The sequence below is a fragment of the Anastrepha ludens genome, chromosome 2 (genome assembly GCF_028408465.1).
Source record: "Anastrepha ludens isolate Willacy chromosome 2, idAnaLude1.1, whole genome shotgun sequence".
Taxonomy (NCBI): Eukaryota; Metazoa; Arthropoda; class Insecta; order Diptera; family Tephritidae; genus Anastrepha; species Anastrepha ludens.
The window spans coordinates 70552891-70578610 of NC_071498.1; the positions used below are offsets into that span (position 1 = coordinate 70552891).

General features: G+C 38.6%; 1 protein-coding gene across 1 annotated transcript; it reads left to right on the forward strand.

The window, feature by feature from the left end:
* Positions 1-7279: 7279 nt before the first annotated feature.
* LOC128865849 (uncharacterized) lies at positions 7280-23207 on the forward strand. The gene is made up of 8 exons (XM_054106267.1): positions 7280-7353; positions 17044-17984; positions 18063-18217; positions 18285-18393; positions 20752-20852; positions 20997-21119; positions 21177-21294; positions 22814-23207. Exons 1-8 carry the CDS (start codon positions 7280-7282, stop codon positions 23062-23064), a joined length of 1872 nt encoding a protein of 623 aa, XP_053962242.1. The 3' UTR covers positions 23065-23207.
* Positions 23208-25720: the final 2513 nt, after the last annotated feature.

Here is a 25720-nt window from a genome sequence, read left to right on the forward strand (position 1 = left end):
TACCAGGTTAGGTTGGTTTAGGCTGCAGTGGCTACCTTGTGGAACCAACTGGTAGCCTTCATAACCCTCACTACAATTTTTGAAATCAACATCCGCCAACTGATTGTGAGTGTCGAATAAGGACACAGCCATATACCGAAACTTATATTTACACCGTATCTGATATTTCTTTCCAGCAGCTTCTGCAGCATCTTCGAAAAAGTACACCCGGCTTTTCTGTATGCTCATCTATTACACAATGAGCCAACCGATGGGTACCAGTAGATATGTCTTTATACCATGTGTGCCTTGAGAAGGCACAAGCTGTGGTTCGATCAGTGGCTTGCTTGATTGAAAGTAAATTCTCTAAAAGGTATTTTGCAGTTGGCATACGGCTTACCAATGCGGTCTTTCCCAGAAAGAAACTGCTACCATGCCGTGCTCATCTTGTCATTGCCCCGCTATATTGCCATGAGTTGGAACCAAATTGAGACGCAGTTTGTTCAGTTTAGTCACACTCGTGTAGAGATTGGCGATAGTTCAGTGTGAGAGTAGAGTAGTCCAGTAGTAGAGCTCAGAGTTGTAGTTGCAGTAGGGCTAACACTAAATATGAAAACGTCTCCTCCGAAAGGCATGCAGCTTCCATGATACATAGCAGATACTTCAGTCTAGAAGGCGTTACCGTAATCAGACAAAAAAATGAAATTTGCTAGTTAATAAATCCCAACTATTCGCAATTAAAATTTTTTTTCGTGTTATATTTGACAAAAAAAAGTTATATCTTTAAAAATACCACCCCCTACATGCACACACACTTATCTACGAGTATAAAGCTATTTAATTTCAATTGTTTGTCAATTGCACTCATTACTTTGGCTGCTGTTGCAAGTCTATAGCTTCGTAATTTTTGTTTCCATTGTTCAGTTGACCAGCCGTCTATCCGGCCATCTTTTGTTAGCCTCTAACTAACAATAAATTTGGAAAGGATTTTTTACTCTTTGGGCAATTTCTTAGTATCATTTGAGCAGAGATTTTTTGTAGCCAATAGATTAATTAATGCATGTACGCTTTCGCCAGCGATTTGCAAATTGAGTTATAAATATTTTTCAATCTTGAAAATAAACAGAAACCATGAATGGTGAATTGCAGTAGGCGCTGAGAAAAATATTACATTTAACATGAGAAAATTTAATCAATTTGTTAAACTGGAATAGGTTTTTGTTTTAGTTTTCAGCTGTATTATGTGAAGATTTACGGCTATGCCAGAATTTCAAATTTGTTTTATTGCCAACTTAATATTATTAAACGAACCAATATGCATAAATATGGATGGGTCTATAACTCGCTACATGACATGATCGTACAGAGCTTTTGTGAAGTACCTCGATTATTAAAAATAAATTTTACTTTTGTCTTTTTAACGCAGACTTGAACTACTGCTTATAATTTAAATAGATGGCAACGCCAATTATAAATATTCTTCTATCAAAACTTGTTAAAACACTAATTTTTGTAATAAAAATTATGTGGCAATACCAGGTAAAAATATTTTTTTATTGGAACATATTTGAACAGCTTTTATTTGATATAATATTTCATAATATTGAATAGTGAAATTTGTGATAAGTTATCAAAAAATAGTTTTTGGAATAAATTGTTTTCCAAAATATTTGGCTTGATACCCATGCTGCAATACTTATGTAGGTTTTTCTTCATAAATTACTATTTGTTTTAATACGAACAGATGTTAATACGAGGGGTGCCTTTTATTTGGCAGGATTTGGCAACCCTGGTGTTGCAATCTGGCAACTGACAGCTGTAACGCAAAGTTTGCCATTTTTTGGCTTTTACGTACACAGAACGTTTTGAAATACCAGCGCTATTTGTGTTGTTTACAGTAACTTAAAAGATTCATCTCGGTTCAAAAATGGAATTAAATCGTGAACATTTTCGTGCGATTATTTTTTACAACTTTCGACGTGGATTAACTCAGCAACATTGCATGGATGACCAGTGTTTATCGATGGTATGGTGAATTCAATCGTGGTCGAAGTTCACTCCACGACGAATTTCGTGAAGGTCGTCCAAAATCAGTTGTTGTTCCGAAAACCATTGATGCTGTGCGCGAACTGATACTGCAAGATTGTCATGTGACCTATCGTGAGATTGAGACAATCTTAGGCATTAGTGGGACCAGGTAGGTAGGTTTGGCAGCCGCATCGCACATAGAGACAACGATGCCACTTAGACCACGGAATGGGTCCGTTGTGAGCCGCGGGGGCTGGGCTACATTTCCCCTTCCATATTAAACCATCCTGAGCTTTTGACAAAGCGTAAAAGGTTGTTGATACCTAAAGTGTATAGATTATCTATGTTCGTTAAGAAGTAGGATTTTAAAAATCGGTTTCTGCTTCTGGATAGAGCCGGGCATGTGCAAAAAAGGTGTTGAATTGATTCCAATTCCTCCTCATTTCTGCAGCTACGACAGAAATCATGCGTGTATACGCCTAATCTCCTTGCATGATTTCCTATGAGACAATGTCTTGTGAGGGCCCCTACTAAGGTCCTGATTTGAAGTCTACTCAGTCTTATAATACTCTTGGACAGACGTAGATTAAGCCTTGGCCATGTTTGCCTAGCAATTCCGCAGGTGTTAGCGCTAATCCATCTCTGATTTGCAGAGTTGATTAGTGCGTCCTTAATGAGAAGCTTACAAGTTGCGAGAGGTATCTCCATAAAATTACTTATGTCTGGCAAACAGGTACCTTCTCTTGCAAGTTGGTCTGCCCTACAGTTCCCTGGTATATCTCTGTGGCCTGGGACCCAGCATAATATTATACGATATTGCTTGGCCATCTCATTAAGAGATTGGCGACAACGTAAGACACTCCTTGATGTTGTTTGGAATAGTTGAGCATCCAGGGCTCGTAGGGCAGCTTGGCTGTCTGATAGAATGCAGATATCCGTTGATGATATTCTGTTTATCTTTAACCATTTTAAGGCTTCATGAATAGCGTTTATTTCCGCTTGAAAAACGCTACAGTGATCCGGTAATTTAAAGGATTCACTAATAGAAAGCTCTTCGCAAAATAACCCTGATCCTACACCGGTGTCCATTTTGGATCCGTCCGTGTAGATCTTAACGGGTGTGTTGGGTGTTGGATCTTCTTCAAGCCATTCCAGTCTAGAAGGGATTTTCATTAGGAAATTCCTTTCGAAGCAAAGAATGGGAGGGTGATAATCACAGTCACCGGGTATATCCGTGTAGGAGTCTAAAATGGTTGAATGTCCATGTGTGACAGTTCTCCATTGTGAGCTCGCTTTGAGCCTTAAAGCGGCGCAGGCCGCTGAGTATTTGCAGAAGAGATCTAGGGGTGGCAGATGTAGCATGATGTCCAAAGCCATGGATGGCGTGGTTTTCATGGCGCCACATATTGCTAGTTCCGCTGATCTCTGCACCTTATTCAATAAATTAGAATAGGTTTTTTTCTGCATAGCACACCACCAGACAACATTTCCATATAGAAGAATGGGTCTGACGACAGCAGTGTAGAGCCAATGAGCAACCTTAGGTTTAATTCCCCAGGTCTTCCCTAAAGCTCTCTTACAGGCATAAAAAGCTAGGTTCGCTTTCCTGACTCTTTCTAAGGTGTTTGACTTCCAAGTCAGTTTCCTATCTATGTTTAGTCCCAAGTACTTGGTTTCTTCCGAAATCACAAGAGCTTCCCCTTTGAGCGTAATTGGACTTAGCTGAGGGATTCTGTGTTTCCTAGTGAACAATATGAGTTGTGTTTTGTCTGGGTTGACTCCTAGACCACACTTTCCTGCCCACCTAGAAAGTATATCTAGAGCATTTTGTATTAGGTCTCTTAATGAAGATACAAATTTACCAGAGACAGCAATAACAACATCGTCGGCGTAAGCTATCACCTTACAGCCCACCGATTCCAGTATTAACAGTAGTTTATTTACAACTGCGTTCCATAAAAACGGTGAGAGGACTCCACCTTGCGGTGTACCTCTACTTACCGATCTCCTGAGCACCGATTCTCCTAGTTCCGCTTCAATGATTCTGCTATTTAGCATTTTGCCAATGAAGCCTACCAAGCCCGGTTCTACCCTAAGATCAGTGAGTGCTGCAGTAATTGCCCCCCCTTCAACATTGTTAAAGGCCCCTTCAATATCAAGGAAAGCGGCTAAAGTAAATTCCTGTTTGTGCAGTGAACTCTCTGCCGTGTAAATAAGGTTATGTAGAGCTGTCTCTACCGATTTCCCTTTCGTGTAGGCATGTTGTGACGTAGAGATAAGATTTCTATCTATAGTTAGGCTTAAGTGAAATTCTATCAACCTCTCCAAAGTTTTCAATAGGAAGGAGGAGAGAGATATCGGTCTTAAGTCTTTTGGATGGGTATGTGAGTTTCTACCAGCTTTTGGAATGAAAACAATTTTGACTTGTCTCCACTTCAGAGGTATATGACCGTAGAGAAAGCAACCTTTGAAGATTGCTAGTAGTCCGTGTGCTAGATATCCGGCGGCCTTTTGCAGTTCCACCGGGTAAATGCCATCTGGGCCCGGTGATTTAAAAGGTTTGAAACTTCCAATCGCCCATAAGAGCCGATCCTCAGAAATAGCATCTATTCTGACTTCACGACATTGTGCTGTATCTTCCATGTCATGCCCAGTAATGTCTGAGCAGCCTGGAAATTGAGTGTCGAGTAAAAGTTCTAGAGACTCTTTACTGGTTGTAGTGAAAGTACTATCACTTTTCTGTAGCAGTTCCCAATTTGGAGGGCTTCCCGCTAAAATCTTACGAAGTCTGGAGGCCTCAGTTGCCCCCTCAACCTCTTCACAAAAGGATTTCCAAGATTGCCTTTGGGCAATTCTGATTTCCTTCTTGTAGATTCTCAGAGCATCTTTATAGCCTTTCCAATCTTCATCGAGACGTGTTTTCTTTGCCTCATTAAAAGCGCTTCTGCTTGTTTTTTGAAGCTCGCTTAGCTCAACCGTCCACCACTTAGGCTTGGGTTTACCCCTCAGTCTTCTTATGGGACAGGCTACCGCCAAGGCAGCATTCATGTTGTAGGTAATCTTGTCAACCAAATTTTCTAGTCCTTCTATGCTTTGTGGCACCGCTGATGGACATGTTCCTAGGGTAGCCCCGATACAATCTATATACCTTTCCCAGTCTGTTTTCCTGATATTTCTACCAGGCTTAGGTTTCGGTAGATTTTTGCTAACCTCAAACGAGATATATCTATGATCAGAAAAGGAATGTTCTTCCAAAACTTTCCAGTTCCTAATTCTGTTAATAACGGAGTCAAAAGCAAAAGTAGCGTCTAACACTTCCTGTCTATTACTAATGACAAAAGTAGGTTTATTACCTTTATTGCAAATCTGTAGTTTAGTACCTATCAGATAGTCAAAGAGACACTCACCTCTAGCGTTAGTATCAGTGCTGCCCCATATCTCGTGATGCGCATTTACATCCGCACCAATGATTAGCTTTGTGCCAAGCTTCTGCGCCTGCGCTACCAGATCTTTGAATATTGATCTCGGTAGCTCCTCGTGGTCATGTGCGAGGTAACAGGAAGATAGCCACATCCGTTCATTTCCCGACTCCAGGCTAATGGTCAATTGATCGGTGTCGCTGTAATTAGAGAGCATGAAAGCATTTATCCCTTTTCTTATTAGTACGCACGCTCTAGGGTTACCTTTGTTGCGAGCATACATCAGTTTATATTTTTGAGTCCTTAGTCCGCACACAAGTCCATGTGATACCCATGGTTCTTGAATCAGGACAATATGATGTCCACCTTTGGTCAGGTGGATTATGAGGTTGGCGGACGCAACCTTTGAGTGGTGAAGGTTAATCTGAAGAACCCGTAACATCATGGTTACTGGGCTTCCTCTCCACCACCGTTTTGTTGGGCTCATCTGAATCTGACGCCAGTAGCTCTTCCTCATCAGTGAGAGTAGTATCAAGTACTCTATCTAACAAGGAAGAGATACTGCCGTCAGCAGATGCCTTCCGTAGCGCTGTAGCAGTGTTAGGACCGGAGCCAGATTCTGCCACGGGGCCTATCTCAGCTCCAACCGGGTCCTTTAAGTTGGGCGCCTTGTCCTTATTGTAGACCCTCAGAGTTATGGACGAAAACCCATAGCTTACTACACCGTCAGATCGCGCTAGTGCGTCCACCGAGTCCTTGCAGACTACGAAAGTAGCGCTTCGGTACTCGCCCTTGGGATCGATGTAGGAAGCTCTGGATTGCATACCCGAAGCATTTCAAGGATTCGTTGAGGGTCTGATGGCTCCGCTGGTAATCAGGCCCTAGCTCTTGGTAAACTAGGGATGTCATCCCTTGAAATTACCTCGAGTTTAGACCCAGGCCATACTTCGCCAATCCTTGAGATGGCTATTTTGTATAGATCAGTGGATCTCTGATCGGCACAAGCGATTAGCTTCACATGACTCTGATGCCATCCACTATCGCGACAGAAAGGAGCTGGACCAGGATTCTCCTTCAGAATTTGGAAGAAGACGCTTGAGAGCCTGGCTTCCACTTTCTTCCAATTGTCAGGCGAAATAGTGCCGTCAGGGTTGCTTTTATCAACCACCGCCCATAGCTGTTGGCCTTTGACAGCTTCGCTGTACGTAGCTGGAGAAGTCTTGTTGATTCGGGGCTTCTTCAACGTGCTGGGGTTGCTGGGTGGGTCGTCCGACAACTGACGTTTTGGGTTCGGTTCAGAACCCCGAGGGGACTCCTCCGTTACCCTTGTCGCCCAGCTAAATGAGTGCTTCTGTTTAACAGACCACTCCCCCTCTGGAATCGTTTTCAGGCGCTCCAGTAGCCTGAAGGCAGCACGTCTCTCCTTGTAGCCATGCCGTGCAGGCTCTGCTACTGCGGAGGTATCAGTCTCAGACTCAGCTTTGCCACCTTTACCAGGGCTAGTCCCGGCATTGGTGGTAGAGGAAATTGACTTCTTGGCCGTAGTTTTGTTGCGAGTACCGCCACTTCTGCTGTTGCCAGGTTTGTCCTCAGCACCAGCTTCCGCCGTACGAACTGGGCTAGCCGTGAAGGGCTTCGATGTACTGACACTGCCACTAGGTTTAGTTATCCCAGCTTCCGTCGTACTAAAAGAAATCTGGTTTGATCCAGATTTGGAGGTGGAAACTATAGCTTCCTTTGCATTTAGGGACTGCTTGTCCATTGAGGTTTTTTGATTGAAAGACTCCATCTGTTTCTTACGATCACCGTCCACCGTGGCAGACATGGTGATCTTATAAAAAGGAAGGGGAAACATGATGGTCGACCGTGGCAGCGCCCCATACCACGGCAAGGTCATGGTTATACCCCGAGGTGACCCGGTATCGAGGTAGCTCCGTAGAAATACAGTCGGACAGAAAACCCCCTGACTGCAAACCACCCAATAGGCACGGGTCGCATGACACCTTGGGTTAGGGGGGGTGAGGAGAGGAGATGATGGGATGATGAGGGTTAAGGATTAACAGGTGCGTCGTTACGGTGATCTTCATATGGTGATTGGATGGCCACCAATTTTGCCATGAGGCGGGTGGATGGCTAGCCAATCCTCATATGGAGCTTCCCCACCATATCATGCGGACCAACCCAACACTTAAGCCTCATCCCCGCGACAAGGAGACCAACATGATGAGGGACCAGCATACATTTAATATTGCATAAACATTTGACTGTCAAAAAAATTTGTTCGCGTTGGATCCCACACAATTTGTCAATCGCTCAAAAAAAGGCTCGTGTCGATTGGTCGAAGGAAATGCTCAAAAAATACGATCGCGGGGCTTCGATACACGTCTATGACATCGTGGCAGGTGATGAATCATGGATTTACGCGTATGAGAAAGTAAACAGTCGACTGTGTTTCAAGATGAGCCAAATCCAACAAAAGTTGTTCGCGCACGAAGCACTTCCAAGCAAATGGTCGCCTGTTTTTCGGAAAAACTGGACATGTCGCAACCGTACCACTAGAACAACGCAGAACAGTAAATTCTGAGTGGTACACAACCATTTGTTTGCCAGTTGTCTTCCAAGAAATTAGGAAAACCAATCGCCAAAGACGGATCACTCTTCACCAGGACAATGCGAGCTCCCACACATCGGCTCAAACAACTGCTTTTTGAGCACCCAAAACATCGAATTAATGGGTCATCCGCCGTATAGTCCTGACTTGGCACCGAATGACTTCTTTTTATTCCCGTACGTAAAAAACAAACTGAGAGGTCAACGTTTTTCGACACCTGAAGAAGCGGTTGCGGCATTCAGAATGCATGTTTTGGAGGTACCGAGATATAAAAGGCACCCCTCGTAAATTGGCTTGCCAACGAAATAAAAATTATTAAAATCGAGCCAGTATTTTTTGAGCGATGCTTTTTCGAAGAAATGTTCTACGTTTCTGTACAGATATATACTGTTATATGAATCGAATGTTTTTAAGAGCTTATTGAATGATTTTTTTTATTATAATCTGGTGATAGTTTCATGGCGTTAAGTGTTTGAATATGATATCCGGCATATGTCCGCCGTAGTTTCGATTCGATCAGTACAATTTTTGGCGTCAATGGTGGTTTGAGTATTGTAATGAATCGATTGTTCAGCACGCGGTATGGCAAGTTGTACCGTCTTGTTCGAACCAAATGTCATCAAATTCATAATGACCTGGCAAACCTTACTGAACAGAAATGCCAACACTGTTTATCATTCTCAGCTGTCATACCATAAGGAAATAGTATCTCTTTTGTTATAATTTTGAAGCGATAACCTATTACAACGAAGGACAGTATGGTTATCTATCGTATGCACATCACACTATAGATTTTATATAGTAATGCTGCATACTCAGTGTTTTACTTTCTCATTTATTTAATCTTTTGAGGGACTTTAAAGGCCTAAATTTTCAAGAAATTGTTTTAAAAACTTAAACTCACTTTGTGATATTAATATGGATATCAAACGAAAGAGTGTACGTATATTCAGCTGATAAGAACTTTTTCTTGTTTACTTTTCCATTTTGCTTTTCTTAGGGTTATATAAAATTATAAATACGCTACTTTTGCGTCCGCCGTAGTCGAATAGGTTGGTTCGTGACTACCATTCGAATTCAGAGGGAACGTAGGTTCGAATCTCGGTGAAAGATCAAAATGAAGAAAACGTTTTTTCTAATAGTGGTCGCCCTTCGGCAGGCAATGGCAAACTTCTGGCATGAAAAAGCTTCTCATAAAAAATATTTGCCATTCGGAGTCGGCTTGAAACTGTAGGCCCCTCCATTTGTGGAAAAACATCAAGACGCACCCCACAAATAGGAGGAGAAGCTCGGCCAAACACCCAAAAAAGGGCGTACGTGCCAATTAGATATATACGAGTATATATAAACTTCTGTGTGCTTTGGACTATCATCAGCAACAATTTTACTTCAATTCTGGGTCTTCCAAGGAAGCCTTAAGGAAACAGGTGATGGAATTCGAGAGGAAAGTTGCAAAGGTTTAGAAGTTAGTGCCAAAATTAGTCCAGTGCCACACCTGTTACCTCGCCACAGGGGTGGCCGAATGTTCAACTTATTGCTCCCACGAAAAGTATTGTCACACATCCTCTAAAGTAAATAAATATCAATAGAAAATTGGCTCTACGTTAAATTGTTCAGAAAAAAAAAATATAGTCATGTGGACTCGGAAGGCTTAAATGAGCACGAATAGAACCACTTTATTTTGGAAACCAGTTTTCACGGTGGAAACGTCATGATGTGAGGAGCATTTTCCTTCACGAAAAGATACCTATGAGAGTCAGATAATGTAGCAATTTACGTAAATAGGCAAACAAATGACTAAACGGCAGCTAATATAATTCAATCAACTTCTACGAATGTGTAATTAAATATAAAGCAGGGCATATAAATTATTGAATCAAAACGACTAACTGCTACTTACATTTAAATCAAGTGTAAAGAACCAAGAATCTAACGGGCTTTTCATTTTGCTATGCGTGCTTAACTATGGTATTTAAATTTCTTTCCCACATTCAAAAGCATTTCCGTAATGTGATTAAAATTGTGTGGACTGTAACGGAGAGGCTAATAATATATTTTATCGAAATACTTACCGGTGGGCCTTATATCAGGTCAGTCCGTAAGTTCGTGCGTATTTTACCCATAATTTCACTTTTGTACGATTTTTGCATACAAAAAATTATTCGCGCAATATAACGGAACTATTCATATTTTTTTTTGATATATTGTGCATTCAACAAGTGCTTTTAATCGAGGATGCCCCGCGCGCTGGTCGTCTTGAAGTCTTTAACTCCGACGCCTTGCTCGAACTCGTGGAAGCTGAGCCAAATTTGACACGATATGATAGCTCAGAGGTTAAATTCATCGCATGGAACAGTTCACAAGCACCTGGTTCAGTTGGGAAAGGTTTTAAAGCTGGGAAAATGGGTTCCGCATAGACTTTCCGTCACCAACCTTCAGCAGAGAGTGAATGTGTGTTCTCAGCTGCTGCAACGGCTTGAAAATGAAAGTTTTTTGAACCGCATCGTTACTGGTGATGAAAAATGGGTCATTTACAATAATCCTGTTCGTAAACGCCAATGGTTAGATAAAGATGAAACACCAGAACCGATCCCTAGAGATGGCCTTCACCCCAAAAAGATTCTCCTGTCTGTTTAGTGGGATATGACCGGTATTGCTGATTATGAACTTCTGGAACCAAACCAGACGATAACTGCTGATTATTATTCCCGTCAGCTATCAAACCTGAATGAGGCACTTAACAAAAATCGACCGTCTTTAGTGAATAGACGCAAAGTTTTGTTTCACCACGACAACGCAAGACCTAATACCGCAAATCAAACATTAGGCAAGCTGAATGAGCTCGGATGGGAGCTAATGCCACATCCACCATACTCTTCGGATATTGCACTTTGTGATTATCACCTTTTCCATGGACTTCAATATGAGTAACAAGAACTACTCCTCAAAAGAAGCTATAAAAAGGGATATCGAAGCGTGTTTTGGCTCCAAGGACAAACAATTTTTGCGCAGCGAATTAAAAATTTGCCTAAACATTGGGAAGACATTGTAAATAATGAAGGAAAATATATTATTGATTAATAAATACTTTAAACACATTTTTTATTAATTTTAAAACCACCTTTAAAAAACGCACGAACTTATGGACTGACCTGATAAATTGTACATGTGAAATCAAAATAAAACGGTTTATGGCGTCATCCTCGTTATTTAATAGTCTCGAATGCATACTTAAGTATTTTATTAAGCAAATGCATCCTAATTAGCGTTCCCAGGCGGGTACATAAGAAGTTGTGCACTTGCATGCATCCATAATTAGCATACAGAAAATATTATTTAATTGCATTAAAATTCTCAATACGAACCGGATTTGTAGGTGTTAGATTTAATCAAAAAGCTTTCCCATAATAATTTGTATTGTCACATAATTAAAATCCGATGTATTTTGCGTAAGTAAATATTAAAGTGATATTTTTTGGCAAACATTGTACCATTCGAATACCAATTTAAAGATGAAACATGAAATAAGAGAAAACTTTTATTTCAAATATGGTACATTCGGCCGTCGCCAGGTCATAGGAAGCCTCCATATGAAGGCTTGCGATAAAAACCTTCTGCAGTTCAGAGGCGACATACAACTGTAGGTCTATCCATTTGTGTAACAATATCGAGACCCACAGCATAAATTGCAGAAAGAACCGTCATTCAAAAAGCTTTTCTAAATATACAGTCAATCCGTTACAAAACCTAATAAATCACAGCATCACGGCAGTCAAGCGCGTTCGCATCACACAAATCACATGCGAACAAAGGTAAAGTGGCGCTAGAGAGTAATACATGGCAATTAGTTAGTTTTTGCATGTGCAATTGCACTATTGATGTCAATATCAGAGGTAATTGTCGATTACGGGATTTCGGAATATTTCTGAAGTAATCTCGAGACATCGGGATTCGCCCCGTGCCGTCATTATTTTAAATTCAGCAGAAATTCAATTAGCATAGTGATCCTTTATGAGAAATAGACGCATTTTATTATACAAAAGAATTATGCGAACAAGCTTTTGCTTATTCATTATCAGTTCAAAATTATACACACAAACAATTCTGTAAGCAGGAATTTCGAGTGGCTCATAGATAATTACATTCTTAAAATAAATATAATTAATTCGGTTTAGGTTTAGGGAGATCAGTCAGATGAAAATGAAAATTGACTTTGCCAAATAATTACTAAAATTAAATACGATACAAAGAATATTTTTCAAAAAAAATAAAAACCTGGAAAATTTGTATTTTTATCATATGAGTACTTTCTTCACTCTACATACTGAACGTCGTATATCAATAAGCGGCCGCCTTGATAATAGGTTGTTGCGTTAGGCATGACTTACAAACATTTGAATTTTTAAACAATTTTCCTACAAATACTATTAAAAATAAATAAATAAAAAAATATATATAAATTTTTGACGTGATAACGTCTTATAATTCGATTTAGCCGGCTGCATGCACGAAAAAATGTGTCGCTTGTCAATTGTCGTTATCTTGCTCATGCGTCGTTACCTTGCTTGAACTACAAGCGAAAGCGCGGAACGAACGACAAAGAGCACAATCGGCCCCCGCATTCGGCAACGTTCGACATCTGGCTCTGTCCTACTTGAGTGAGCATATATATGTTTGTATATGTATGTATATGCGCATTTGTATATAAATTCACATACTTGTATTTGCATATACCTTCTTCCTGTATGCATGGTAATGAACCATTTCTCTGTTGAGAATAGGACGATGATAGAAAAAGTAGGAAATGAAAGGGAGTGTTTCGAGTGTAAAGTGTCTTGAAAAAGGCAAATCGATGATGGTGCCTCTTAATGTAGTTGACTTATTAACGTCTGATGCACAATCGAAATTGAATATATCTTTCATGAATTTGATAATTGTTTCGTCATTTTTCACGTTTGTGTAAATGTAACTTGACCTATTCCATTGCGATTCCCGTTACCTCCTTGTCTATAGCCATACAAAATATCTATCAAACAAATAAAATTAAAATTTTGTTTTGAAAATTGCAACCATTCCATCAGTATTTTCTTATGACGTTGTCACGTTAAACTATCGCCAGTAAACCGACTTTACAGACATCCTCTTTTTTTAATTAGAAAAAAGTGTTGAATTTGTTCTCTCTTAGGCAAAGTTGAAAACTAATACAAATTTATTACGTGGCAAAACTGGAAAACTTTTAATTTAATAAGCTTTTATTTGAAATATTTTCTATTTGAACTAATCACGGGATTTTTGGGGTCCCGAGATGCATACCCAAAAATTCCATTTTATTCACATTATGGAATACAAAAAGTATCGCTTGTAATTAAAAAAAAATAGAATAACTAAATGCTTCTTTCGGGATTTCGGGATTGACCTCCCTAAATTGCAGATTATAGAATAATAATATTAATTTACCGATTTGCATTGTAATTAAATATTCTACTGCACTCCTCCCAATTGCTTGTATTTTTCGCATGTGACTAATTCATTTATGTAAAACTTTTCATAGTAGTATAATGCTGCAGTGCCGGTGGGATAAAATAATCTGGCGTTGATGACATAATCGGCAACGAAATTGCAATACTATGTGAGTCGTTTACTATTAGATATTTATTATTGTTATTTACTTTTTGAAATAATTTCATTGCTTGCCTTGCTTGCTTTGGATTTGCTATTTGTTGTGAAGATGCAGTTAACCTCTTAAATTTGTTTCAGGTTTTTATAAATATCTTACCTCCAGATTTTTAGAATGCATACGAGTATGCAGTAAAGTTTTAACCCACATAGTCAAACCTTATATTCACTTACATCAATATGTGCATACATATAAACTTATACATGTATATATATTTTAACTCATTAACATACTAAGTACATAAAAACAGATCCCGACATGAATCTAAAATAAATTAATTCTGGTAATGCACCGCAATTAGAATTGATTAGTAATACGTAACATAGAATATTGTACTTATACGAGTGCATACATACGCGTTTATATGTATTTGTATGCAATTATAGGTAAAATTAAATGCTTGTTGATACTTGAGAGCTAAATTGCCGGCATTAAGTAGATAAAGAAAATAATTAACAATTTAGTAAACACATTTTTCTTCCATTAATTCTATGCATATTCACTACATTTATTGGAAATTTCCATGCAAAGGTGAGAAGAAGGTTATTGTTAGATAGATGCGAAGCTACCAGTCATGAAAAAGTTAATTCAGCAAGTGATAAATGTGCTTATCTCATAATTATAAATAAATTAGCTATAGTAGAACATTATTAGCAACGCAGTACTATATTTATCTATGAATTTATATTATTTATTTATTTTTGCATCAAAAATACTTGTCCTCTATTTACGTATACATAGAATATGAATACAGGCTAAAATAGTATACAAATATAGAATTTACGTATAGTATTTTAGCCTGTTTAGCCGGCGTTAAACTGGAACTTTCAAGGCATCGCCGCAGAGGCCGTCCTAAAGGATCACGGAGCCGTAGCCTACAAATAATAATAATTTTAGCCTCTTCGACCGCGAAAATAATTGTATACCAACTTTTTAATCAGAATTTTGGCCTATTCCAAAACTAAAGTAACTCGAAAATGCGTTACTAATTTTTTCGTGCTCATCGACGACAAATAACAAATAATTGGAATGTCTGTAAGTTGGGTGCTATTAAGGACGATACCTTTTTTATGATATTTGTCAAGTACAATTTTGAACAATGGAACAGCGCCTTAACATATCGCAAAATTAATTTTTTTTGGTGGAAATAATCATCCGAATGAGTCGGAAATGCAAAGGTTGGGGAAAAAATGTCAAGAAACTGGTTCTGGTGGATAGAAAAAGGACTGGCGGACCAAAAACTGTTCTGTTGAGAATATTGACTGTAGGGCGAAGGGTTCCTGAAAAACCTTCATCATCGATATCTCGTCGATTATTTTACGGATTTTACCTATAGATGTGTTGATATTGAACACTTAAATGACGTAATTTTTCACATATAATTGTTAAGAGCCGTATTTTGAATAGAAATAATGAAACCTGAAAGACTCTTACATGTTTTATTTTAAAATAACATCCAGGCGTGTCTTTTGAAATACCCTTTGTAATACAGAGTGGACCTTTCTGTTTCCCTGCGTAGAATACCGGCTTATACCTGTAATATCTAAGATATTTGTCGTCGCTTACGGGTAAAATTTCACAAATTTTCTGCAAAATTTTTATCGCGAGCACTTTAAGGGTCACCTCATCGAATGCTGTTATCGTCCAAGTTTCTGAGTGCATTACGACCGACATGATGAGAGGCTTATGAGAAGCTCATTTGTGTATAATGCGAGTCATGGACATTAGAAAAACATTTTAGAAGCTTTGATTCAAAAGTTGATCTGAATTTATACATTTTTCTAAATGCGAATTGATATCTATATTTAGACGAAAATATAAGCATTTTTTAATTTCGATGTTTTAGCTTAAAATTTTATTATATTGTAATATTTAAGTCAGAATGGTTTAGTTAGTAAATTTTAATGAATAAATATAATACATTCAATAGTCGAAATCATTCCGTGTATAATTATCCATAATTGAAATAACTCGTTTTTCGAACATTACCTATCTCACATAATTCAATTTCGTGCTTATTTGGAATTGTAGAATGTTTTTCATTCAAGTTATCCTTCAATAACTCTGTGCAACAACCCAAACCGGGCCGTTCTTTGTTAATAGAGGGTCTTTCAAAAGCCGCACCTAGATGTTGTTTTAAAATAAAACATGTACAAATGTAGATTTTTTCAAGGTTTCACTTTTTTTCAAAATACGGCTCTTAAAAATTTTATGTAGGAAATGACATCATTTAAATATCTAACATGAGCAAGTCTACAAGTAAAATCCGCCAAATAGTCAATTCGTGAATGCCAAATTGTTGAGAACATCGAGAGGTCGATGGTGAAGATAATTTTTCCATTCTCGACAGAACCAGGTTTTTGAAAATTTTTCACCAACCTTTGAATGGTCGACTCAATCGAACGATTATTGCCACCAAAATAATTGCGACTTTTACTTTTTTTATTTTCATAATAAGTTTGAATAACTTAATCGTATTGTTCTATCGTGTAAAATTGTACATCTGTCTACTTGATAAATATCAATATCAAAGATCAGATAAAAAAGTCACCGTCTAGAAATTATTCATCTGGACGTCACTTTTGAAATACCCTTTATTTTCTGAGAGTATACCTATCAAGTAATGAAACACTCGATAGATTTGCAAAAGTTAGCTCGGTTTTTATTGTTTTTAAAAAATTCCTTGCAATACACCTTTGGACGAAATGAAGGGTTAATATATATGCAGAAAAATTTCACGGGAAAGATTTTCTTAGAACACTTGAACCCATTAGCTGCCACCTAAAATGATCGCATTTCTTCAAGAAATCCCTCAAAATAATAATTTGGAAAATCGTTGGAGAATTAAAGAATGCGCTAGAAACATATTCTTCGAAACATTTTATTACGAGCCTTCTCAGGCAAAACCTTTACGTCACAGTTATGCACAATATAAAAAAAAGTTGTGCAAATATTTGAATTTTTAATAGCTCTCAGCCATGGTTTCCTTTTTTCGTCGTCATTATTTGCTAGCGTAACCCCTTCGAGTATCTCACGTACCGCTGGAGGTATGTGCATCACAGTTTGTGAAACGCTGCTCTATATGCTTGCACATGCCTTACTTTCTTACGCCTGCGTCATTCCACTTTCAGCAACATGTTTCTGCGCAACATTCGATCATCATCATCTTACCATGACAGAGGAAAAAGTCAAATAGAACTAAACAAGTGTTGCAAAAAGTGAAGGTTACATTACATACTCTGATTTTTGTTATTGCTGCATTGCTCGTGCTACAAAGAAAAAGCTTGTTGACAATTAATGCTCTAATTATGTTCGCGAGAGACTTAAAGAAAAATTGCTGCAACAAAAACAAAGAAAACATCTGCTAAGAATGTTGTAAAAGTGAAGCATCACTCGGTGCATGGAGACTACCAGTTTAATGGTAGGCACAGTCTGGGCTCTGACTTCCGTTTAAACGTTTCACAAGCGGGCGAAGTGACTATGCAACAACAGCTTTTGTTGGCCAATTTGGGTATTTGTACCATATTAGTGAGTGTGGGGGCAACATATTTTAGTGATTTTGTTACACTGCGCCAACAAAAAAATTGGTCATTGGAGGAGTTAAATACCGTACTGGCAAATACTCGTAATCACAAATCAAGAGAATGGAATCGTTACTCCAGTATGGCCGATCATTATGGGCTGCGTTTTAAGCCTTTGCGGAACATGCCACGCTTATTTTGGAATAAATTCTCGCCCACGGATGCAGTCGATACTGTAACTACTGAAGTGGAATCAACGGAAGAATATGACGATGATGAGACTGAGGGAGAACTCATAGAGCAACCAGTGACCGTGCTACCAACCGAACGTCCATTGCGTGCGTCTACAGCGAGGCCAACCAAACTAGCTACAACACCAACAAGAGTCAAGGTTATGATGACATTCCCTACAACAGCTAGTTCTGCTTTACCTTCCGACACCTTGAACTCAATTATGAGACCACCACAAATCGGCACTGCCGCTGTAAAACCATTACTTTTCCATGGCTCCCCTTTCAAGCTCAATATCTTACAGCAAAAACATGGTACCAATAAAACGAAAGGCAAAGGTTTCCTCAGCCTATTCGAAGTCATCAAATTCGAGAATACCAAGTGCTCAGTGGCCATGGGTGAAATCGATGTACGACTACGCACTCTGGAGGGAATTTGTTATCATGAATTTGAGTGCAAAAGTTTAGGTGGCATACCAACGGAGTCATGTGCAGAGGGTGTGGGGGTTTGTTGTGTATGTGAGTTCTGTGAATGGAGTGGAAAAGGTTTGAGTTCGGCTTCGATTGATTTATTATTGTACTTTCTATGGCATACAGTTTTGACTGGCTGCGGTGATACAACCAAACAATCAGTGGTCTACTTTGAGAGCCCCAACTATCCGAATCCAGTGCGTGAAATGTTGATTTGTGTGCTGATCATTAACTTGCGTGACACTGTGCAACAGTTGCGACTTGATTTCATAATGTTTGAGGTGAGTTATTAGGAATCTTGTGTCGCTTATGAAATGTATCAAAAATTATGTTTTCTCTATTTCGCAGCTGAATCGACCGACAGATGGGGACTGTTTGGACGATCAATTTATCGTATCTGGTCAAAATATTAATTTTGTTGTGCCAATACTCTGCGGCATAAATACAGGACAGCATAGTAAGTTGAGAAGTTTTTCATTAGATATTTGAAATAATTACTTGCTTCGAGTTTTTGTAGACCAACCCTAGTACACAATGCTTCAAGGGCATTATAACTTTATTCGCGAGATGTAAGTAGCGCATGCTCACCTGCCACATAAGGGAGATTTTCAAAGTTGAAAAATGTTAATAGATTAGGCTTCAGATCTCTCAAGAGTTGCTAGACTTTAGCTTATCCTATTTTATTGATTTTTAACAAATCCTTCGAGACGAACAGTTTTTTACGCTTGTAAGGTTACTTTCATAAATATTATTTTCAAAAGTAGGAACACGGAGAAGCTAATTGAGACCAAATATAAACGGCCTCAAAATTGTTCCATTGCCAAATTAAAATTTTTACTTCTCAAATAGCCGCTTAAGCTCTGTTAATTAGCTCGGTTTTATGGCTAGTACGCATAACGTTTGGCAGCTTTCTCGGGAATGCCTCTCAAGTCGCTGCTGTGCACACGGATTCTTCAAGTGCGTTTGATAAATGTTGTCGTTTTATCTTTTTTTCGATGCATTATATAGGACGCCATACAATCTTTTTAAACTGGGTGAAATCATATCTGTTAATACTCGTATATTCTCACATTCTTTTTAAACAAATTCTGGTGTTACACAGGGAAGCGTGTATATTAGGCCCACTTGTTTTTGTAATTTTTATGAATGACATATAAAGTTTTTTTATTGTAATTTAGTAAAGCTTCTTTTGTATGCTGATTATATGAGGATTTTGTTACTCTACATTATCGTGTCTGGCAGACTTGGTCAATCTCCAAAGATATATATGTATCTGGTGTTGTAAGAATTAATTAAAATTAAATAACTATTAACAACTATTCCATGTTGCTCTCCTATCTCTACTAGTGGGCTTCATTAGGTAATCCTACGAAAACTACAGATCTAGGTATGGTGTTTGACTACAGATCCCCATTTCAAAACCGCTTAACCTAACAAAGCTGGCTATATTGGCTTTTATTCGTCATTTTAGTTCGGTCTTATCCCTGTGCCTTCTAAGATAGATTATGTCGCTTTAAAGCCAGGATTACTTACTATGCTCATCATATCAATATCTTTCAACTAATTCAATACAAATTTCCATAAATATGTTCTATACTCTCAACATTTTTTGACCCTACTACCCCCCACCTTGCTAAATGTCTGCTAATTAACCTTAAGCCACCTCAAATGCTGCGATAGACTGTCCATACCCAAGGATGATAGATAACCAGGTTTGGCCATCCGTTATGGTGGAAAACAAAATTGTGAGAGTTAGGCCCGAACGGCTTGACGGATGGTGATCAGCTAATCTACTTCGGTCGGAAAAATCGGTCAGTTAAACACAAATTCGACGGGGCACTATTGCGACGGGACGGCTTTCTGCTGACATTTTGTGGTGAAATGTTTTCGATTGCTATATTTGGGAAGAAAATTGTGGAAGTTTATTGTTACAAAAAAACATATTCCTTCTAAATTATTGAAATTTTGTGGGTTTTCTTGCAAATCGTTGCTTGTAAACAAACAAATTGTCATCAAGTGATCAAAAAAGCAAACCCGAGTTTTCTGCCCGTCTGAGAAAATAAAAATGAATCTAATAATTTTCCCGCCGTGAAAATAACCGACGGCAAGAAATCCGTCGCCGCTGCATTTCTATGCAATTTCATTCTATTAAAAGTATTCTAATTTTGACATCGGGTACTCGTCAACCCATTACCCCCTGTCCGTTGCAATGCTCTTCAAAAGGTAACTTCGACTGGCACGTCACCGGGGACTCGTCTGCAACAGAATTCTGCCCGCTCATGTAAAACCCACTCGTCCAATCAGTTGAGTTATTTCACACGATTCAGATTTCAACACCATCTCAGTTTTTTCGTAAACCAACGGCTGTCATGACCACTCGTATGTTGGCTATTCTTTCAAATTCGCTGAAGTCCAGTTAACGGCCTGATCTTGGGCACGCCTCAATACATTCACCATGGTCCGTATCCACTTGCACACCTACATTTCGCTTTTCTACAAAGGGGCTTACGAAATTACGTAATTTTTTCTTTGGCGAGAGTAAGAACAATTTATGTAACTAATGCTTCTGCATTTAGATTCTTATAGGAGTTCAAATTGCTCTCAAATTATTCTGCTCTATTCTTCTTTTACTCAGAAACCGGTTCCAAACTACTATTGAATGAATTAACTAGTTAGTTTATACCTAACAAATATGTTTTCGTTGTGATATGTACCGATTGTAACACTTTCAGGATTATCAAACAAGTATCGTTTTAATTCTCTTAAATTCATTTGTTAGATTATCCTTTAAAACAAATTTTAAATACCATTTCAGTTTATGTTGATGTCAGCAATTCTTTTGAGAAAAAAATATATTTTTCGTTCATTACCAAAGTGGCTACGGGTGATCGATCTTTCAATATAAAAATTGTGCAGGTATGTTAAAAAAAAGTAAATTTGAAGCACAATTTTTGTTTGGAAAATATTTCCAAACCTTCAAAATGTGTATATACTATATGTAAACTTTTATTTATTTATGTAAAAATTCAAAATAAAAATTTGGGATTTACCCCTCTCCAGCTCGAAGATGCTCTTGCCCCCGATGGTTGTTTGCAGTTTTTCACGGAAAATGAAGGTGTTATGAAGTCTTTCAACTATGATACAGAAGGTGCATTTGTTAGCAGTGCACAAGCAACATATTTGGTAACTTCGAAAACTTTTCCAGTTCCCTTGAATTATTGAGGTTTTTTTTACTTTCAGAATAATCTAAATTATGCCATCTGTCTACAACGTTCCAAAGATATGTGTTCAGTTAATTATAACACAGAGCAAAATGGTGGCGATCAATTGGATTTTCAGATAATTAACAAAGATGAAGGTGAGTGAGCTTTTTATTAGATAGTATTGTATATATTCCGAGGAGTGGTCGAAAAGTTCGCGGAATGGAAGTGAAGTGAAACGAAATATTAGGTGAAATAAAAAACATTTCTGCTAAATGCCTATAGTGAGCCTTATCTCGCGATAAATATATTGCACCGAATGGCACTAATCTACGATTTAAATGTGTTTGGTACAGTTAGTTGTGCCATACAGCCTTATCGATACCAAGATGAAAATTCGAATCAAACGGCGTTCGTTATTTTGCTGTTTATGAACACCATACAGTGTTGAATGCAACAGCGAAACCATGGTTCCATTTCTTCTGCCTATACGGTCATCTCGCTATAGTAAAATTAAATCAGGGAAATCGTGGAGTCGAACCGGCATCGAAGCACTTATTGCGTATGTAGAAACTGAAAATGATCCAGAAAACAGTTCCGCCTCAAAAATAAGCTCCATGTATCGATGCCACATGAATTGAGGCAAAAGAATCATGACGCCTGCGACTCTTTGCAGAAACGTTACAAAGTCAACCCTTTTATGAATCAAATAATAACTGGCGATAAAGAATGGGTCAGGACCAACAGCCGAAATAGATTATGGTTATAGGTATAGCAGTGAGGTTGCCTAAATGAAAGGTTTAGTTGTGTGCTTGGTGGGAATGGAGGATAATCATTCGTCTTACACTATTCCCATTGTGTCAAATTCTCAATTTGCTGCAGGAGCGGCTGGCACTTGGGAATAGGGAATGAATTGCTTTATTGAGACAGCGCCGGACCGTAAACTTCTATAACCACGCGGAAGAAGCTTTGATGATCTAAAACGGAGGCTCTATCCCATCCACTGTATAGTTCGAAACTTGGACCAAGTTTTCATAACCTTCCGAACCATTTGCAAAATTTTCTAGATGATGCAAGACTGGTTTGACAAGAAATTGTGAAAATACAATAAGTTACTCAATTAATTTCACAAATAGACATATGAAATTTCCTGCAAAATGGGAAAAAGTTATCGGGCAAAACAGCGCAAATTTGTTTTAAATTGTATACATTGAATTCTCACTATGTCCATTTCATGTCGAAAGAAGGCGAGAAAAAGCTTAGGTTTTCTTATTTAACAGGGAGTTTTTTCCTTCTTTGAAATTGGTCCTTAGACTTTATATCATTGGCAACATTTTCCGGAAATTTCTTTCTCCCTCTAATCGCTCGACTTCCGCCCATACATGAAAACGAATTTCACTTTATCTATTTGTACGAAAACTTTCGAAGACTATTGGATAGATTAGTTAAAAAATTAGAGTGCATTTTTGAACGATGTTACTTTAAGAGAAATATGTTAGATTTGAGTTAATAATGGCAGCAGCTTTAATTTTTCTAATTTTCATTTCATTTCCATTGACCCGCTTAACATAAAATAATTTGGGCCTCCTTTTTTAAATACTATTTACTAAGCATTTTGTGTAAATGATTTCTTTCCCAACAACATCAAATTCTCTTTACTATGTTTCGTATTTCTAGATGAAGTTGATTTAGTGCCCGATGGTCAGGCGGGCGCTGGTATTTTCAATTGCCCCGACGACTATATCGCAATCAACCAAGTGCGCCTCTGTGGTGAGCGTTTCAATGATGGCACCGTTACAGATGACTTCACTCAAAATGCACCGGTTAAGGACGTCGCGGCGGGACCAATTATATTGCCAGTGCGCAGCGATGACGAGTATGTGGGTCGTGGCTTTCGCCTTGTCTACCAGCAGGAGCTATGTGCTTGAGTTGTATTTGCATATGTGCCTACTATGTAGTACTATGTACCCTTCACGTGCTTTTAGTTTTATGATTTTCTATTGTAAAATTTTGTAAATTTGCATGTGGCAAAATAAAAAGTGTAAACACATGACAAATTTTGTGATGCCATGACCGCGTTGTGTCTTCAAGTAAGAAGAAATTTAGTGTTTGCTTTGGTGGGCAGCAAGACTTACTTGTTCCAGTTACGCTTGAAAATTTGAATTGCAAACTGTGGTCATGGGAAAAAATATGGCGCTTCTACAGCTGTCGCCGGATAGCACAGATTCTACAATTAAATGGTTGTATATATTTGTGTGTTTCTTGGCAGGCGCCTCATGGGCCCATACGTGGGCATTGCTTTCCTTCCTTCATTTGTATACGAGCAATACATATCGCCCATTGTTCCTTTGTAGTGCTTGCGCTTGCGCTTGCCATGATTTATTTTGGACATCATTGGTGGCTTTGTCAACACTGAGTTTCTCAGCGCTTTTCCATTCCATTGTATGTTGATTTGATTCGTTCGGCAGTCAGTTTGTCGTCATAGTCATCGCCATCGCCATCGCTATCGTCGTTGACAACACCCGGCTGAGTGCAAAACGTCGTTCAGCCGTCGCTGATGAGTGATCCACTGATCGTGTCATATGCAGCAGTTTTTCTTCCGCTTTGCAGGCCAACATGTGTGTGCTGTGTATGTGCGCTTTGCCGACATCAAACATTACTAGCGGCCTCAGTGGTTGCCACCTTCAGCGCCAGCGTATTTGTCTTTGCCGTTGCCGTCATTGCCGCCGCCGTCGCCACCATCATCATCGTTGCCGTCGTGTGTCAAAGCGTTTCGAATTTGATTTCGGCACATTTTGGCATATGTCAAGGAGCCACCTACGACTCAGCTCTAGCGCTCGCAGTCAAACTTACTTTGATTAGGTTTTAGGAGAGTTCGAAGTTCGTGCTTTTATTGCCCATTTTACAAAGGTTTTATTTCTTGTTTTTGGGGGAGTTCTCTTTATGATTACTTGTTCGTTTGCATGTTTGCCTGTTGCCAGTTGCTTGAGTTGACAGGTTTTTCTCATTTTAGTTCTGCATCCAATGCTGAAATTTATAATTCAGCTTAACTGTGACAGCATCAAGATTCAGATATCCGTTGGGAGATAAATGGATTATTTTGCAAAGGGTTCACCTACCATTTTCCTATTTTTTCTCTCTATTTCTTTCTATCGTTCTTCATTTTGTGATAAATTCAAAATTAGCCCACGCCTTATTTTCTTTAGTCTAACGGCACCTTAACATATGTATATTTGCATATTCGCATTAGACATTGTGATTTTATGATATCCTCACTCTTCCATTTACTCCGCATTCATTCACTCCCGCAATCGTTCACTTTTCTACATAGGACGTCACTTGTCGCGCTCTGCGTACTTCCACCTCCTACAAGGTACCTGCAGCGAGTTGCACCATTAAGCTTTTGTATTAAGTTATGCCGAATGATGTTGTTTTTGTGATGCTGGGGTTAAAGAAACTCAGATTACAAGTAACGCTATTTTCATACGCCTTGCCGTAGGGTGGGCATTTAATTTCCTACCAGACTATACTAGTTTCTCATCATTTCTTCTTACATGGACCAAAAACGCGGACTGTGTCGACCAAAAATCAGAAGACCCTATAAGCTTTTGAGAAAACTTTTATAGATCTATGGTCCCCCCCCAGTGACATATTGAACTCTGCGGGCTTTATAAAAACCATCTGCCAACTGGTGCCAGCATAAAACTGCATAGTTCCCAATTTGAAGGACAACACGAAGACGTCTCAAATTGTGATGGGCTGTTACTTTCTAAGTGAGAATATTTTGATTCCAACGGAAGCTCGAATCGAATGATCTACGCGATAAATTATTTTTCGGCCTGTGATCGCGAATCACAAAATCAAAGCAGTGTTCCGGCGACGGAGTAAAAAACATAATAGTATAAAAGTATTCATATGAAATTTTATTTACCAAGGAAGGTAGTCTATAATGCTCTTTGCAATTACCAATTTGCGGTTATTTAGCCTAAAATATGATATTCGGACCATGGAAAATTCTTGGCAGTGTGAATTTATTTACTACTGTCAAAATGATGAAGGTGAAGATGGCTGAAATTAGAAGTTTAACATAACAACTCTCTTAGAATGCCACAAGGCACTCAATAACCTGGCATTCAAAAACAATGTCTCATTAATTTGGGTACCAGGACATGAGGGATATGACGGCAACGAAAAGGCAGACTTTCAAGCCAAAACAGGGGCAGATGTAAATTCCATCGGACCTAGTCCCATGTTTGGATTTAACAAAAACAGCCTAAAACCAAAAGTAAAATACTAGGCCAAAACTCTAATAAAGTATTGGAACAACGTAGCGGCTCTTAGACACTTCAAAAAGTTCTTAAGTTTCAATGCTAAAAGAGCTAACATGGCCCCTCACGTTAAACTCACTTCACCTGCAACAAACGCTTACATAAATTAGGCATAACTAACACCAGCACCTGCAGATTTTGCTGCGAAGATGAGGAGTCTATAGAACATCTCATCATCGAATGTCCGTGGTTGACGAATAGAAGGAAAAAGTTTTTAAACAAGTTCATGCTTATAGATGAAGACCTTCAATCAATC

Coding starts and splice junctions, on each gene's coding strand:
- LOC128865849 (XM_054106267.1), top strand. CDS start 7,280: ATGATGGTCGACCGTGGCAGCGCCCCATACCACGGCAAGGTCATGGTT. Junction 7,354..17,043: donor CGAGGTGACCCGGTATCGAG/GTAGCTCCGTAG, acceptor AGAGACTTAAAG/AAAAATTGCTGCAACAAAAA. Junction 20,853..20,996: donor TCAATATAAAAATTGTGCAG/GTATGTTAAAAA, acceptor ACCCCTCTCCAG/CTCGAAGATGCTCTTGCCCC.